A 16,953-nucleotide genomic window follows, 5' to 3' on the forward strand; every position below is an offset into this window, starting at 1 on the left:
AAATGAATTTTTTTGATGGCCTGAAATCGGACAAAAACCCCACCTGGATATGTCATTTTTCTGCTCTAAAATGAACAAAATCTACATCAAAATTTCTAGAACCATTTGAAATAAGGCAGTTTTTTTCATTCTCCCCCAATTTAAGTGAGCAATCTAAAAAACAACTCTTGTATCTAACTCCGGTAAAGAATGCGTTCAAGATTTTGTGTTATTTTAAGCTACATTATTTTGAGAAAGATCTTTATTTGCTTTGCACAAAAGTAAAAATTATATTCCACATTAACATAATATATATCATGATAAATATTTCCTACGAAAATGTTTTGGCACTCTTTTAAAAAACAACAACAAAAAACTGAGTTTTAGTGATTCTTTTTTTTTTTTTTTTTAGAGCTGTACATTTTCTCCAAAAGAGGACATTCCTAGTTTTTGCAAGAGGGAGGGAAGGGAGGGATTAGGTACATATGAAAAGAACAAGTCCATCTAAAAAGTTTTTCTCTTAGGAGAAACTTGGGATTCACTGCATTACTCTTATTTTCTTCTTTTTTCTCTTCTTTTCCAACATTTCTCCCACTCTCCTCTTCTTGGCTGCCACCAGGCCACTTCCTTTGGTTGGCTCCTCACTGACACCAGTTAAACCACGTTTCTTCGTGTGAGGTTTTGACTGCCTTGCTTCTTCCTGCACCGCACCACCTGATTCCTTTTTGCCGCCTTTGGGTTGTTCTTTACTTACTAAAACACAAGAGATAGTGCATTTAAGATTGTTTATCCCCTTTCGGAAAAATCACAGGCTGACAATAAAGTGAAGTTATCTGATCTCCTTCACTTCAATAATTCAAAGGTAACAGATTACCCATTTTTAAAAAATGAACAATTTCATTTACCAGCAGAAGGCTCTGCAGCGGGAGGGAGGCTTTCTTTCGTGTCTGTCACGCTGTCTAGCCACACTCCAAGGCACGTCAGCCTGGCGTTAGTATTTACTTCACAAAGTAAAGATGGGGTAATTTTCTGAAACAAGCAAGAAAAATTTATAACATAGGGAAATTTTAAATAATTACTTTTCTTTTTCCATAAGCAACTCCTTAACTTAAAACATGGTATTTTCTTGGAGAATAAAATATGCTGTTTAGAAGAAATCTATTAACTGGATTCATGACTGGCTTGACTATGCCTTCCCAGAGCCAATTGTGACAACTCAGAAACTGTAAGTTCACCGAGGAACGGGCCAGGACCATCTCTTGTTCATTTCCAGGTTTTAACAAATAACTTTGTACCAAGTAGGCACTTAACAGACCATATTCACAGAATAATAAACCAAGACTGTCTCTGAGAGGGAGACCATTGTGTGACTCGACACAGTTAGCATCGGTAGCAGCTTGTATGTCGAATTGTATTGAATGTATCGATAATTTGAAATATAAAAAAATCCAAATAAATAAGTTTGTATGAAAAGAAACTACAGTTTTTTATTCTACTGCCGCGCTTTGTAAAATCTGGGGTATTTAAAAAATTAAATCCCGAGTAGAATAAAGGAATCGAGAAAAAAGCAAGCGAGTGCAAAGGGTTAATTTTCCAAGATCTGATTCAAAACTACTGTTGGGCCCTAGCTGGTTTGGTTCGGTGGATCGAGCATCAGCCTGTGGACTGAAGGGTCTCAGGTTCGATTCTGGTCAAGGGCACATGCCTGGTTGTGGGCTTGGTCCCCAGTGAGGGGCGTGCAGGAGGCAGCCGGTCAACGATTTTCTCTCATCATTGATGTTTCTATCTCTCTCTCTCTCCCTTCCTTTCTGAAATCAATAAAATATATATATGTGTGTGTGTGTGTATGTATGTATATATGTGTATATATACACATATATATAGTGTGTGTGTGTATATATATACACACACACACACACACACACACACACACACACACACACATATATATATATATATATATATATATATATATATATATATAACTACTATTGGTTCCATCATTAATCAGGAATTTCCTCCCTTCTCCCCTCCCCCCCCCAGTATTGGCAGTATTTCATCTAATGAAATTTTACAAAGAAAAATCAATATATGAAAAAGAAGAAAGCAGCACTTCTTTGAAAAAGCAGGAGTTCTGGGATCCTGCCAGCTCAGACTCACCAGTGCCCTCCCCGAGGCAGCTCTGTGGAACCCTAACTTTAAAACCATGAATATCACCCACGCCTGGAAGAGATTTAGAAAGCTTAAAGATCTTTGTCTATGACCCTTGAGGAAAAATTCTATCTCATTTAACTCCAGGCAACACTGACAGTAAGACTTGCATTAAAGTGCATGTATAGTGTGCTACGGCACGGACCTTATCCTGTGCAAGCCTCCACATTTTGATGAAACCATCACTTGATGCTGTAACAATAACATGATGCTCCGGAATTTCAAAACTGAACATGTCTTTTACCCTAGAATAGAAACATTAACACCATAAATGATCCTTTCTTCAAATAATGTGATACTGTTATAAGCTTCTACACACACAGTCTCTTGATTTTTCAAGAACTATACTGTACTTCCCATGAGTCGGTGAGTCATTTTTTAGGGTCTAAATTCTAAGACAAAACTGATGGTTAATCATATCTTTAAAAAAGTTGAAAAGCCATGACTGGTGTGGCCCAGTTAGTTGGAGCGTCATCCCATGCACCAAAAGGTAGGGGTTCAATTTATGGTCAAGGCACGTACAGCAGGCAACCAGTAATGTTTCTCTTTCTCTATCTCTCCCCCTTCCTCTCTAACTATCAATTAAAAAAGAACTTTAATCAGGTTATCACAAAGGAGATAAAGATATTAAAGCCCCTCTCCTCAAGAAACTACACATTCAGTACAGAGAGAAAAGTGAGACAAAAAGATGAATCAAAACTTCCTCCTGTATATCCATTCCTGTCATTCCAGTGCCACCATCCCTAGTCTAATTTGCCAAATCAGGAGGGATTCCTCTGGTGGCCTCGGGAATTTCACAACTGCCCAGCTAATTAAAACATAGAAATCCCCTATTAATTAAAGGTACTCTCATTTTTTCCTGAATTATGAAGTAGCCTAGTTGGCCTCTCTGCTTTCATTTTTGCCCCCTAATAATTTTTTTTAAAACATATTTTTATTGATTTCAGAGAGGAAGGGAGAGGGAGACAGAAACATCAATGATGCAAATCATTGATTGGCTGCCTCCTACATGCCCCCGACAGGGGACCAAGCCCACAACCCAGGCATGTGCCCACCGGGAATCGAACCATGACCTGGCTCATAGGTCAATGCTCAACCACTGAGCAACACTGGCCACTGAGCAACACTGGCCAGGCCCCCCTAACAAATTTTAAAAATGCAATCAAATCATGTTACTCCCAGGCTTAAAATTCTACAAAGCTAAGATCTGCATTAAAATAACACAGGAAAGGAGGAAGTTGTTGGGGATATTTAGGAAGCAAGACTGACAACTGCTGAAACTGGGTGGTAAGTCTACAGGAGCTGCTTCCTTAAAATGGTTTATCTGCCTTTAAATTTTTCCATAATAAGAAATAAACACAACAAAATCTAAAAGGCATTTAATATAAAATTCAAAGTCTTCCCCACGTCCCCCAATGCCGTGTACCATGTGGCTCACTGTGACCTAATAACACGGGCCTTCTATCTGTTCCTGAAATACACCAGGCTCTTCCCCCACTCAGAGCCACGGTGACAGCAGTTCTCTTCTCTTTTTAAAAACAGTTCCTGCCCTAGCCGGGTTGGCTCCGTGGATAGAGCGTCGACCTGTGGACTGAAGGGTCCAGGGTTTGGTTCTGGTCGGAGGCACATGCCTGAGTTGCGGGCTGGATCCTTAGTGGGGCCTGCAGGAGGCAGCCGATCAACGATTCTCTCTCATCATTGATGTTTCTCTCTCTCTCTCCCTCTCCCGTCCTCTCTGAAGTCAATAAAAATATATTTAAAAAAATAGTTCCTTTTTCATCCCTAGGGTCCCACTCCCCCTTTCCTGATGTCAACTAGGCCTGTATAGTGATCACAGTATTCTGAGTACTATATTTATAAAGAGATCTCTTAAAACCTATTACTTTGAAAATAAGAACTAAGACTTACTTAAGATGTAGAACATGCAAATGAAGCATATTAAAGTATAACTCTTTACATTATCACCTTTTTCAAAATTATAATGGGAAAAGCAGGGGCAGAGTCAGATAGAACCGGGTTTGGATCCCACCTCCAGTAGCTAACAGTGAAAATATGGTTGACTTCAGGCCCCAAGAGTAATAGCAAAGTCACTTAACTATTTACTCTGAGACTCAGAGTCTACCCCTAGAAATACAGTGAGCAGTATGAGGTAAGAGATTGACACAAAACAGAAGTCTATAATGCCCAGTACTTCTTCTGAAGGAAAAACAACTGGGGTATAAAGAGGGAAGATGTGGACAAGGGGAATAAAGTAAAAAGATAAGAGTAGTCAGGGGCAAAGCTCAGATTGTTTAATTATTTTTCCCTATTCAAATACGGTTGATAGGCACCAAGACTAATGAAATTATTGAAAAAGTATCTTGTGCGAGTGACTAGTCCTGATGTCAACTGTTAGGTCTGATCAAATAATAGAATCGATACCCCCCCCATGGGACTTCACAATGGACATTCCACCTGCTTAGAACACATTCCACTTGCTAAGACCAGTATCTCTCCCCTCTGGAGTTTCCCAGAATCCACACCTGCACAGAGAATTCTCTGCCCAGAAAAAGCCCGCCTAGAGTCCTTTAAAACCCTCTGACGCCCCGTCTTTGGGGGCTGGCGCCATTTTGGGACTCAGCCCATGTGCTAATAAATTTATAATCCCTTACCACTTTGGCCTCGTGCGTCCCTCCTTCGGCGACCCTAACAACAACTTTACCACTTTTGCATTTAACAAGGCCATGAAGACACTTCCATCATCCTCTCAGACTCTTGATGTCTCTCATATATATATACATATATGTATGTGTATGTGTATATATATATGTATATGCATATATATGTATGTGTATGTATATATGTACACATATATATATATATATATATATGCAGATACATATATCTCTGCAATTGTTCATAAAACATATATGCCGCTTTATGAAACTACTGCATATAATATTTGTTGAGGCTGTACACATACACACAATAAATTGGTTAAAAAAATACCTGTTTTCATGAGCTTTAAATTCACAGAGGCACATTAATGAATCAGTGTCAAAAAACCTTACAACTTCTTCATCTCCAGCCACTGCAAGGACAGACTCCTAAGAGAGAGAAAAAGAATAATATCCAGAATATCAAACAATTCAGACCATCACATACATACTAAACGTCCACCACTGATTCTGATTACTTACTGAAAGAAACGTAACAGAAGATACTCTCTTTTCGTTTGTGATGGTGCCACTAACAGCTGCTGTGTCAAGATGATAGACATCTATTTTATTCAGTATGACAACTACATATTTCTCTCCTCTTGGGGACCATTCTACGATGTGAGCATCTGTAAGTTAAAAAACAAAACCTTTTCATTTCATAAGTAAAAAATAAAATGATCAGAGTAATAATAAAAGTAGCAAATATTTATAAAGCACATTTTCATATCCATTATGCTGCTGAACACTCACAACTAACTTATGATACATATTTTGGGGGTTCAAATTTAGACAATGAACTTAGTTCAAAGAATCATTCAAGGTTAGAGAGCTAGTAGGTGGCAGAGCCACAGGAATCTCAATCTGAAATGAAGAAAGCAGCCCTAGCCAGTTTGGCTCAGTGGATAGAGCATCGGCCTGCGGACTGAAGGGTCCCGGGTTTGATTCCAGTCAAGGGCACATGCCCAGGTTGTGAGCTTGATCCCCAGGAGGGGGCATGCAGGAGGCAGCCGATCCATGATTCTCTCTTAGCAATTGATGTTTCTATCTCTTTCTCCCTCTCCCTTCCTCTCTGAAATCAATAAAATAAAATAAAAATAAATAAATAAATAAATAAAATGAAGAAAGCAAGTAACCCAAAACATTTGCTCTCAGAGGTAACCGCCATCAAGCAGGCAAAGACTAATGTGTTTGTGTATTCACATTCCACATTCCAAACAAAAATACTCACTCTGTTTTATATTTTTTATGAATGCCGATCTTCCTTCCACAAGATTCCATGTTCTGTAAAACAAGAAGCTCACTTATGGCACGATCACTAACTCTTACTAAATATAAAGGTAAGCATAATGAAGACTTACTCAAATGACAATTTACTAAACACGTGGCTATTCAGAAGAATGGCCATCTTTCCTATAGCAAAGGGGTATTCCTACATCCCTTTAATATAGTTTCAAAAGGTTTCACCTCCTAAAACATTTCTTTTCAGGACCACGCTTCTCTTCACTTCAGCCTACGACTGAAAGGTAATGTGTATGTCTGAAGAGAGAGCTTGTCACTTTTCCCTCCCATTATGAAAAGGTTCACTAGCTTCCAACCTTTCCTTATATCACAATATTTTTTGGGTTCCTGTTGTACTTGGAGAGCAAAGACTACAACTAAGTAGAGATGCTCTTGGGCATTAATGACTTACCTTAATGTCTTATCTGTCCCCACAGAGAGGGCCAACTTGCCAGATGGGTGAATAGAAAGAAAGGTCACATGTCCTCTAAAAGGAAACCAACAGTTAGCCCCCAACTTGACTGGCACCTGGAGACCGCCAACCAGAAAGGGCAGGACTCACTTGTGCGCCTTAATCGACTTCAGGCACTCCCATTTCTTTGCATCCCAGACACAAATGAGTCCGTCTTCCGCCCCACTAATTAAGTGCCTGTTGCCGTGGAATTTCAGGCAAGTTATTGTGCCTGTGGAAAAACAAAATAGGCAAAATTAATATTCAAAATTAATATTTTGAATGCAAATCCACTTCTGGTTTGAAGGCCATATTGTGGTAAGTAAAACATCCAATGTAAGTATTACTGAATTAAACCATAACGACTTGTGGAAAAATCAATTTTTTTAATATAATAGTTTCAAGCCTATGCAAATATTTTCAGCAGAGTTTTTCTAGTTGTAGATATACTAGTATATTTGAACTGACCAGTTCACTTTTTTGCTCTACATTCCCATAATCATAAATTTAGAAGATAGCTGGTAAGAATGTTTGAAGAGCTAAACAAAACTAACCATCTAACAGCTAACCTGTGGGAACAAGCTGAGACATACTAATACAGCATATGACTTCTACCTGCTAAACTGTCTCTACCCAATCATCCACAATGCTATTATCATTGCAGTTATTTCTGAACTGACTTCTATACAGTTCTCATTCACTGTCATAAGAACTTAAATGTTACACTCCTCCACTATGCCCTCTATCTCCTCCCATAGTTCAAATATCAAAAGGCTGAAGGGGGTGAATTGATGGAATAACCCAACATTCCTCTAGCTCCCCAAAGCAGTCCATGCCATTATACATTTACCCTCAAGTAAAATTCCCTATCCTTTGAAGCTTGTGTCAGCCAGCTTAACTTCCCTATAGTTCAGGGGTCAGCAGCCCAAATCTGGCCGGAGGAGTTTGAGTAAATGCAGTTTTACTGGAACACAGCCTTCCTCATTCTGCTATAAGACACCTATGGCTGCTTTGGCGCTACAATGGCAGAGGTGAGTAATTGTAACAGATACCATATGGCCACAAGCCTAAATATTTACGGCTTTGTCATTTATGGAATGAGAATGTGAACCCCTGGGCCACTACTGTTCATCTGCACACCTCCTGGTCAATCCTGCATGTTGCCCTAAGATGGAAAGAGCCAAAAGCCTCTGAGGAATAATTCTGTACCACCACCCCACCTTCCCGCACTAAGACTACATGGGCTCACACACCACCTTCTCAAAGTGGGAGGCTTTAGCTACCTTTGCCGGTGTTTTCCTGTTTCTCTATTATCCTATTTCTTACTCTGGATATTTTGCTTTCCCACATCTTCTACTCCTTCTGTTCCCTGGTAAAGAACTTATCTATCTAATAATAGACAAATATGCAAATTGACCATACCTCCGACACACCCACAAGCCACGCCCACCATCCAATCAGAGCGAGTATGCAAATTAACCCAAACCAAGATGGCTACAGCCACAGAGAGCAAGGTTCCCTAGGTAACAGAGGAAGCCAAGCTTTCTGCCAGCCGTTGCAGGCCTAAGCCTCCACTCAAGCTACAAAGTTTCAATTATAGAAGGTAAACAAATTCAAACAAATGGCGGCAGAATGGAGCTTGAGAGAGCAGGCCAGGGTTGCCGCTGGCAACAGGGGAAGCAAAGCTTTCTGCACACCCTGGCCCGGCCCACCCGCTTAAGGCAACAAAGTTTCAATTATAACCCCAACACAAATGGATGCGGGCCTCAGAGGGAGCCCCAGGCTTGGCTCTGCTCCAGGCTACAAAGTTTCAGTTGTAGAAGGAAAATAAATTCCAGATACCAGGGTCTCCGCTTTTGTCCCAGGGGGCGTGGCCCACCTGCAAACCACCACAGGCCCCTCGCTCAGGCCGCCCCATGCCCCAAGGGAACCCCACCCTGATCAGGGACACCCTTCAGGGCAAACCAGCTGGCCCCCACCCCTGTACCAGGCCTCTATCCTATCTAATAAAAGAGAACTATGCAGATTGATCATCACTGCAACACACAATATAGCTGCCCCCATGTGGTCAAAGATCCTGCCCCCATGTGGACACAAGATGGCCACCACAAGATGGCCAGCAGGAGAGGGCAGTTGGGAGGCACCTGGCCTGCAAGGGAGGGCAGTTGGGAGGCACCCTGCCTGCAAGGGAGGGCAGTTGAGAGGGACCAGGCTTGCAAGGGAGGGCAGTTGAGAGGGACCAGGCTTGCAAGGAAAGGCAGTTGGAGGTGATCAACCCTGCAGGAGAGGGCAGTTAGGGGTGACCAGGCCGGCAGAGGAGGGAAGTTGGGGGCAAACAGGCTGGCATGGGAGTGATTAGGGGGTGATCAGGCTGGCAGGCAGAAGCAGTTAGGGGCAATCAGGAAGGCAGGCAGGCAAGCAGTTGGGAGCCAGCAGTCCTGGATTGTGAGAGGGATGTCTGACTGCCCGTTTAGGCCCGATCCCTGGGATGGGGCCTAAACGGGCAGTCGGACATCCTTTGAGGGGTCCAAGATTGGAGAGGGTACAGGCTGGGCTGAGGGACAACCCTCTCCGTGCACGAATTTCGTGCACCGGGCCTCTAGTCTATTATCAACTGGCAGCAAACCAGAATTTATATGAGGAAACTAGGGGCCCTACTTCATTCACCTAAGGAAGTCTTTTCTTATTGTTGAACACCTGTACCGATGGGTTTGGACAGATGAGTTTTGTTTAAATTACTTCTTCCAAGCCTTAGAAAGAGAGAAGCCTTCCTTATATAACCTGGATTCAGAAGACAGAGAGGAAAAGAAATATTTGTCGAGCCGAAACCGGTTTGGCTCAGTGGATAGAGCGTCGGCCTGCGGACTGAAAGGTCCCAGGTTCGATTCCGGTCAAGGGCATGAACCTTGGTTGTGGGCACATCCCCAGTAGGGGGTGTGCAGGAGGCAGCTGATCGATGTTTCTCTCTCATCAGATGTTTCTAACTCTCTATCCCTCTCTCTTCCTCTCTGTAAAAAATCAATAAAATATATTAAAAAATAAAAAATTAAAAAAAAAGAAATATTTGTCGAAATGACTCAAAGCCTAGCTTTTGTTGAAAAGACACTTGTCAAAGTAGCTAAGGCCTACCTAATTTAAGACAGAAATTGATCACTCCAAATTTATTACTAGATTCCAATGCTTTGGTGGAACTTCTAAAATATATGAAGACAGGATAGGAAAAAGGGTACCTATCTTAATTGCAGGAAACCAACTTCCTTGGCTGAGTTTCCTTAAACTAAGTACATATCAACTGATTCAACTAATTTGAATTCTTCCTTTCCATTCCCTTTTCTTGAATACATGTTGAAACCATCATTCCTTGTCTTCTAGGAAAATGCAATGAAAATAGAATATACACTGAGTGGCCAGATTATTATGATCTCTGAACGCATAATAATCTGGCCACTCAGTGTATGTCCTATATAATAAAAGGTTAATATGCAAATTGCCCCCTCGACCAGGAGTTTGACCAGCAGGCAGGCCGGCCAACTGCCCATGTCCCCTCCCCCTGGCCAGGCTGGTCGGACCCCACCCATGCACGAATTCATGCACCAGGCCTCTAATTAATATATCCTATCTGCCAAAACCGGTTTGGCTCAATGGATAGAGCGTCGGTCTGTGGACTGAAAGGTCCCAGGTTCGATTCCGGTCAAGGGCATGTACATTGGCTGCGGGCACATCCCTGGTAGGGGGTGTGCAGGAGGCAGCTGGTCGATGATTCTCTCTCATCAATGTTTCTAGCTCTCTATCCCTCTCCCTTCCTCTCTGTAAAAAATCAATAAAATATATTTAAAAAAAAAATCCTATCTAATAAAAGAGTAATATGCAAATTAACCATCACTCCACCACACCCACAAGCCATGCCCACTAGCCAATCAGAGAAAGTATGCAAATTAACCCCAACCAAGATGGCTGCGGCCACTGAGAGCAGGAGGGAGGCTTGGGTTTCCCCGGCAATGGAGGAAGCCAAGCTTTCCGCACACCCTGGCCGGCCCAGGCCTCCACTTAAGGCTACAAAGTTTCAATGATAGAAGTTAAATAAATGCCAACAGAAATGACAGCAGCCATGGAGCTTGAAGAACAGGAGGCTAGGGTTGCCCCCGGCAATGGAGGAAGCAAAGCTTTCCGCACACCCTGGCCTGCCCAGGCCTCCGCTTAAGGCTACAAAGTTTCAATTATAGAAGATACATAAATCACAAAAGAAATGGCTGCCAACTCGGAGGGAGCAGAAGGCTTGGCTCCGCTCCAGGCTACAAAGTTTCAATTGTAGAAGATAAATAAACCCCAGATACCAGGGCCTCCGCTTGGGTCGCTGGGGGGCGTGGCCGGCCTGCAAACCACCACAGGCCCCTCGTCCAGGCTGCCCCACGCCCCAAGGGAACCCCTACCCTGATCCGGGACACCCTTCAGGGCAAACCAGCCGGCCCCCACCTATGCACCAGACCTCTATCCTATCTAATAAAAGAGCAATATGCAGATTGACTATCACTCCAACACACAAGATGGCTGCCCCCATGTGGTCAAAGATCCTGTCCCCATGTGGGCACAAGATGGCCACCACAAGATGGCCAGAAGGGGAGGGCAGTTGGGAGGGACCAGGCCTGCAAGGGAGGGCAGCTAGGGGTGACCAGGCCGGCAGAGGAGGGAAGTTGGGGGCAAACAGGCTGGCAGGGGAGCAGTTATACATCAATCAGGCTGGCAGGGGAGTGGTTAGGGGGTGATCAGGCTGGCAGGCAGAAGTGGTTAGGGGCAATCAGGAAGGCAGGCAGGCGAGCAGTTGGGAGCCAGCAGTCCTGGATTGTGAGAGGGATCCCAGATTGGAGAGGGTGCAGGCTGGGCTGAGGGACAACCCCACCCCCGTGCACGAGTTTTGTGCATCGGGCCTCTAGTGTGTGTGTGTGTGTGTGTGTGTGTGTATACACACTGAGTGGCCAGATTATTATGCGTTCAGAGATCATAATAATCTGGCAACTCAGTGTAATGTTCAATACTGAGAAAATAAATGACCTGTTCAGTCTTTCTATTGCTTGATCTTGCCACTATCCTGGGCAACTGCACTATCTGTGTGGAAAACCCAACCATGACTTCTTCAAGTTTAGTGACCTTTGCCTTCTCTGTATTTTAGTCCCTCACATCCACAGCCTGAACACTGCTGCCACCTAGAGCTGCTCCACATCAGAACTCTTGAACTCTAACACTATTCTCTGACCCCAACTCACATCTTTCCAGCCCTTTCATGCCTTCCATCACTCACACTCCACCTGCTTTCTTAGTTCAGAGATCTGCAGACCCTTAACAAACCATTTTCCCTAAGCTGACAACCTAAACTATCCTTTCACCAAAATCAATTCCTTCTATTGCACATAACTTAGTCCTTCTATTGCACAAACCAAATAACTTGCCTTCCTCTACAGAAATGCCTGTAGCTTACTGCAGTGATGTTACCAAATCACAGCCTCAGAATTCAACTGGGCGGCTCGCATCAGTCCTTTTGCTTGTTCTTAGTCAGCACCTCTTTCATATCCAAACTGCCAGCACTTTCCTCAAACTGAGATCACTCCTCCCTCCCATTCAATCCATAACCTCCTCCTCTCAAGGGCCACCAGGATCTGGCCCCATCTACTTCTCCAGCCACCCAGCCTTCATTTTATCCTTCTTGTAATAGTGACCTGCTTGCAGTTTCCCATGCACACTAGTGATTAAAAACATGGGCTCTAGAACCAGGTTCAACTAGTTCCACTGTATTGTGACCTTGGGCAAGTCATGTAACATCTTTGAACCAAGGTTTTCTCTTCTATAAACTGAAAACAGGACTTGCCTTTGAGGCACTCTGCTGGGTGCATCTACCCCTTCAGTCAGGTTAGCTATCAACATGATGCTGCTACTTGAGCTCCCCATGCTGCCTGCTCTGCCAGGAATGCCTCCCTCTTTGCAAACTTCACCTGGCTAACAACTGTTATTTCTTTTTTAAGGAAGTTTTCAGTGAAAATTCATTTCCTCCTTCCCTTCACTCCCCTCTCCCCCACCAGAAATGAGTTAACCGCTTCCCTTCTGTCTCTCAATACAGACTGTGAACAACTTAAGGACAAAGAACCACATTGTTTTTCATTTCTGTATTTCCTAGTACAGAATCTGCTTAATGAACTGTGCAACTAAAGTCAAACTGTAAAGTGATAATACCTCAACATTATTGTGTTGAAGGATATAATTTCTTACCATTGTGATGCACTAGAGCCCCATGGTCTATCTTCTTTTTCATGTCATAAATATGAATTGTTTCATCTTTGCTCCCAGTGACTACAAAACGACTATTTGCAGCCACCGCTGACAAAGAGGCCGTGTGGGCATGGTGCGTGAAGTCAGCCACAGGAGTCCATTTCTGCTGAAGAGTAAAACATACATACAATCAATCCATGTCACAATCTCATCATAGTTCTCTAGAAACAGATAAGTGGTTCCACATTCTTGAAAACTACCAATAGATCTTACAAATGGAGAAAAAACTATGCAATGATATGTAGATTAAAACAAAGAACCTGATAATTGAATAAGGAAGATAAAATAAGAAGATAGGACTGAAATGATGAGTATCATGATTCCAAAACAGTTATGAAGAGTGGACTATAGGAACTTTAAGTTCCCAGCTAAATCCTTAACTCCTTATTAAATTTACATATATTTAAGTAAATACTGTTCATTCATTCAAATGTTCAATTTTGATTTGAATTTATTCACTCAAAAACTAAGTGACTACTATGAGCCTGGCATCATTTTAGACAGTTGATACATAGCAGTGAACACAAGAAATGAAAATCCTTTTTCTAATGGAGCTGCCATTCCTGTGGGAGAAACAAACTAATAAAATGTTGCACAGAGATAACTATAATCACAAGTCCTATAAAGAAAAAATAAAAAAGATTAATAGTATGTTTCCATTAGTACTAAAATAAGCCCTAGATATTGACCAATGATGAGATTTCAAGAACTCTACACTTAAATACGTGCACATACACTTCTCAAATTAAAGAAGACTCATCAAGAAGTATTACTAAAACAAACCAAGGAAGGAAAAAAAAAAAAAACCACCAAATTTCTTTGAATATATTTATAATGTGTTATTGCAAATTAAATCTTAAGTAACTACAGCGATAGTCTTCCATCAATAAAAAACCAAGGAGCCTCTTTTGAGTAAAGACACACATCCTGGGGAGGCTACTGTGACCATAAATAAAAGAATAACCTTTGCCAGTCCGTATTACAGAAGAAATGTTGTTATTGTCTGTCTAGGTCAGGGGTCCTCAAACTTTATAAACAGGGGGCCAGTTCACTGTCCCTCAGCCCGTTGGAGGGCCGGACTATAGTTTAAAAAAAAAACTATGAACAAATTCCTATGCACACTGCACATATCTTATTTTGAAGTAAAAAAAACAAAAAGGCAAAAACACCCGCATGTGGCCCGCGGGCCGTAGTTTGAGGACGCCTGGTCTAGGTGTAGAAGCAGTATTGGGTAATGGTTAAGAGCTTCAAGTATCAGAGACAGCTGGGGATTTAAGTCCCAGGCTACTGTGTGACCTTGAGCAAGTCAGTTAATCATCTCAGTGTCAGGTTCCTCATCTGTAACATGGGTATAACTCTTATCTGCCTCAGAGGACTGCTGTGAGCCTCAGAGGATTGTCTGGAACATGGTAAGCAATATTACAAAGAGAACACAATCAGTAGCACCATCTTTAAATATTCAAACATGTCACCTTTCAGCCAAAGGCATATTAATAACCAGAATAGAAAACAAAGTAAACAAAAGCAATTAGTCAAGTCACATACTTCGCATTTTCTGGTTAATTCAAGACTAACACCTTGACTTCTCCATTAAGAAGCACTCAATGATTAACAATACACTGAGTGGCCAGATTATTATGATCTCTGAACGCATAATAATCTGTTCACTCAGTGTGTGTGTGTGTGTGTGTGTGTGTGTGTGTGTGTGTATGAGGCCCGGTGCATGAATTCGTGCCTGGGTGGGGTCCGGCCAGCCTGGCCAGGGGGTGGGGACATGGGTGGTTGGCTGGCCTGCCTGCTGGTCGAACTCCTGGGTCGAGGGGACAATTTGCATATTAGCCTTTTATTATATAGGATATACACTGAGTGGCCAGATTATTATGCGTTCAGAGATCATAATAATCTGGCCACTCAGTGTACATCTCCTAGGGCAAAGGAAACTAAGGAGAAAATAAACAATTTGATGAGGACATGTTACATCAAAATAAAAAGCTTCTGTACAGCAAAAGACACCATCAACAAAAGGAAAAGGGAGCCCACTGTATAGGAGAACATAATTGACAATGATACATCTGATAAAGGATTAATATCCAAAATATATATGGAACTCATACAATTTAACAAAAGGTAGACAAACAATCCAATTAAAAAATGGGCAAATGACCTAAATAGACACTTCTCCAAAGTGGACATACAGATTGGAGAGACATGAAAAAATGCTCAAAGTCACTGATCATCAGAGATGGAAATTAAAATGACAATGAGGTATCACCTCACACCTGTCAGAATGGCTACCATCAACAAATCAACAAATTGACAAGTGCTAGTGAAGGTGTGGGGAAAAAGGAACCCTAGTGCACTGCTGGTGGGAATGCAGACTGGTGCAGCCATTATGGAAAACAGTATGGAGTTCCCTCAAAAAATTAAATATGGAACTGCCATTTGACCCAGTGATCCCACTTCTAGAACTATATACTAAAAAACGAGAAACACCAGTCAGAAAGAATGTATGCACCCCTATGTTCATAGCAGCACAATTTATAATAGTTAAGATCTGGAAACAACCAAAGTGCCCATCAGTAGACGAGTGGATGAAAAAGCTGTGGTACATTTGTACCATGGAATACTATGCAGCAGTATAAAAGAAGGATCTCTTACCCTTTGAGACAGCATGGAGGGACCTGGAGAGCATTATACTAAGCAAAATAAACCAGAGAAAGACAAATATCACTTGATCTCACTCATATGAGGAATCTAATGAACAAAATAAACTGATGAACAAAATAGATTCAGAGACACAGAAGCATGGAACAGACTGTCGAATCTCAGAGGGAAAGCGGGTACAGGCGGGTGGGAAGAAATCAACCAAAGAACTTGTGTGTACTTAACCCATGGACATACCAGTAGACGATCGGGTGGTGAAGGCCTGGGTTGGGAGGCAAGACAGGCTAGGAGAGGTCAACTGGGGGTATAGGTAATACTTTCAACAGTAAAGATTAAAAAAAGACAACAACTCCTCAATGAAACAGGTTTTGAAGAGATACTTAGGAGTGATTAGGTGGAAAAACAGTGCTGGACTAAAAGATCTTTTTACTCCTGGGTATATCCCAATTACCTGTTTGACTACTGGCAATTTACTTAACTTTTTATTCATACATCTAGTAAAATACTTATATTTTGTTGTAATTTCTCTCCATACATTTGTCTCCCAGTCCTCTCCCGCTTATGTCGGGAAGGTCTCTGGTGCAGGATCCATACCCTTGGCTTCTTTGCACCTACACTGCAAGCAATGGCCCCACAGTAAAGATCCAAGAATAATGAGTTAATGTCATCCTGACCCAGCTCTAATATTATGTAAAACTCCAGGACAGAAATTCAGTGAAAGAGGGAACACCTAAGCTGGCTGTCAATTTATGAGAGCGACCCTTAAATCTATAATCTACGATTCATTTGCCCGTTGGCAGAAATGCCTGCTTTCCTGGTGTACCGTGGTAAGAAGACATATCTACCAAAACAGTGTCTCGTTTTATGAGATGCCTACTCCATGTCTTATAAAGCTAACCTACACTTAAGTCTCCTGAGTTTGATTCGTCCATTAATCCCTAAGAAACCAGACGGTGTGTTCACCTCTGGTTTTGCGTTTACCTCGGCCGTGCAGGAAACCAAGACCTGACCTTCCCCCGCCCTCACCTCCCGGGGTCCCTCGGCGCACCCGCTTGTACCTGGTGGTCGCCGCTCGCCTTGGGCTCCGGGTGTACAGAGAATCCAAAGAGGACCTGCTCGTAACAACCAGCGACCAGCTCCATTCAGCAGGACATGTGCGCCTTCTGCGATCTGCGAGCCGCGGACGGGGCGGAGCCTAAAGCGGATGCAGGGGGAAGGGGTCCTTCCGCTGTCGGCGCGCACATGACGTCAAGGCCGCAGGGCTGCCAAAGCGCCTGCATCCGTGAACCGGTTTCAGCGCTCGCCGTTTGGCTTCGCACCTAACCTGCGGGACGTACAAGCGAAGAATAAGGA

At 42.6% G+C, this 16,953-nt stretch overlaps 1 protein-coding gene across 3 annotated transcripts; it reads right to left on the reverse strand.

Annotated features, from left to right (window-relative positions):
* Positions 1-219: 219 nt before the first annotated feature.
* On the reverse strand, positions 220-16,800 carry PAK1IP1 (PAK1 interacting protein 1). Of its 3 annotated transcripts, none has more exons than XM_008146118.3 (10): positions 16,659-16,800; positions 12,877-13,039; positions 6,730-6,850; positions 6,580-6,654; positions 6,118-6,170; positions 5,370-5,515; positions 5,179-5,276; positions 2,336-2,435; positions 885-1,008; positions 221-732 (listed from the first exon to the last, which is right to left on the reverse strand). In XM_008146118.3, exons 1-10 carry the CDS (start codon positions 16,740-16,742, stop codon positions 518-520), a joined length of 1,179 nt encoding a protein of 392 aa, XP_008144340.2. In that variant the 5' UTR covers positions 16,743-16,800; the 3' UTR covers positions 221-517. The 3 variants fall into 3 exon arrangements, with proteins under 3 accessions (XP_028008234.2, XP_008144340.2, XP_028008233.2); XM_028152432.2 differs by having other exon boundaries at positions 12,877-13,042; XM_028152433.2 differs by lacking the exon at positions 6,580-6,654 and having other exon boundaries at positions 220-732; positions 12,877-13,042.
* Between the last annotated feature and the right edge of the window lie 153 nt (positions 16,801-16,953).

Source organism: Eptesicus fuscus, chromosome 9, assembly GCF_027574615.1.
Source record: "Eptesicus fuscus isolate TK198812 chromosome 9, DD_ASM_mEF_20220401, whole genome shotgun sequence".
In the NCBI taxonomy this organism is placed as follows: Eukaryota; Metazoa; Chordata; class Mammalia; order Chiroptera; family Vespertilionidae; genus Eptesicus; species Eptesicus fuscus.

What these genes read in the sequence shown, in the direction of transcription:
- PAK1IP1 (XM_028152432.2), bottom strand. Translation starts at nt 16,742, where the DNA reads ATGGAGCTGGTCGCTGGTTGTTACGAGCAGGTCCTCTTTGGATTCTCT. An exon ending in AAGTCGATTAAGGCGCACAA is followed by an intron (nt 6,655 to 6,729) that starts GTGAGTCCTGCC and finishes GTTTCCTTTTAG; the next exon opens with AGGACATGTGACCTTTCTTT. An exon ending in GGGACAGATAAGACATTAAG is followed by an intron (nt 6,171 to 6,579) that starts GTAAGTCATTAA and finishes CTTGTTTTACAG; the next exon opens with AACATGGAATCTTGTGGAAG.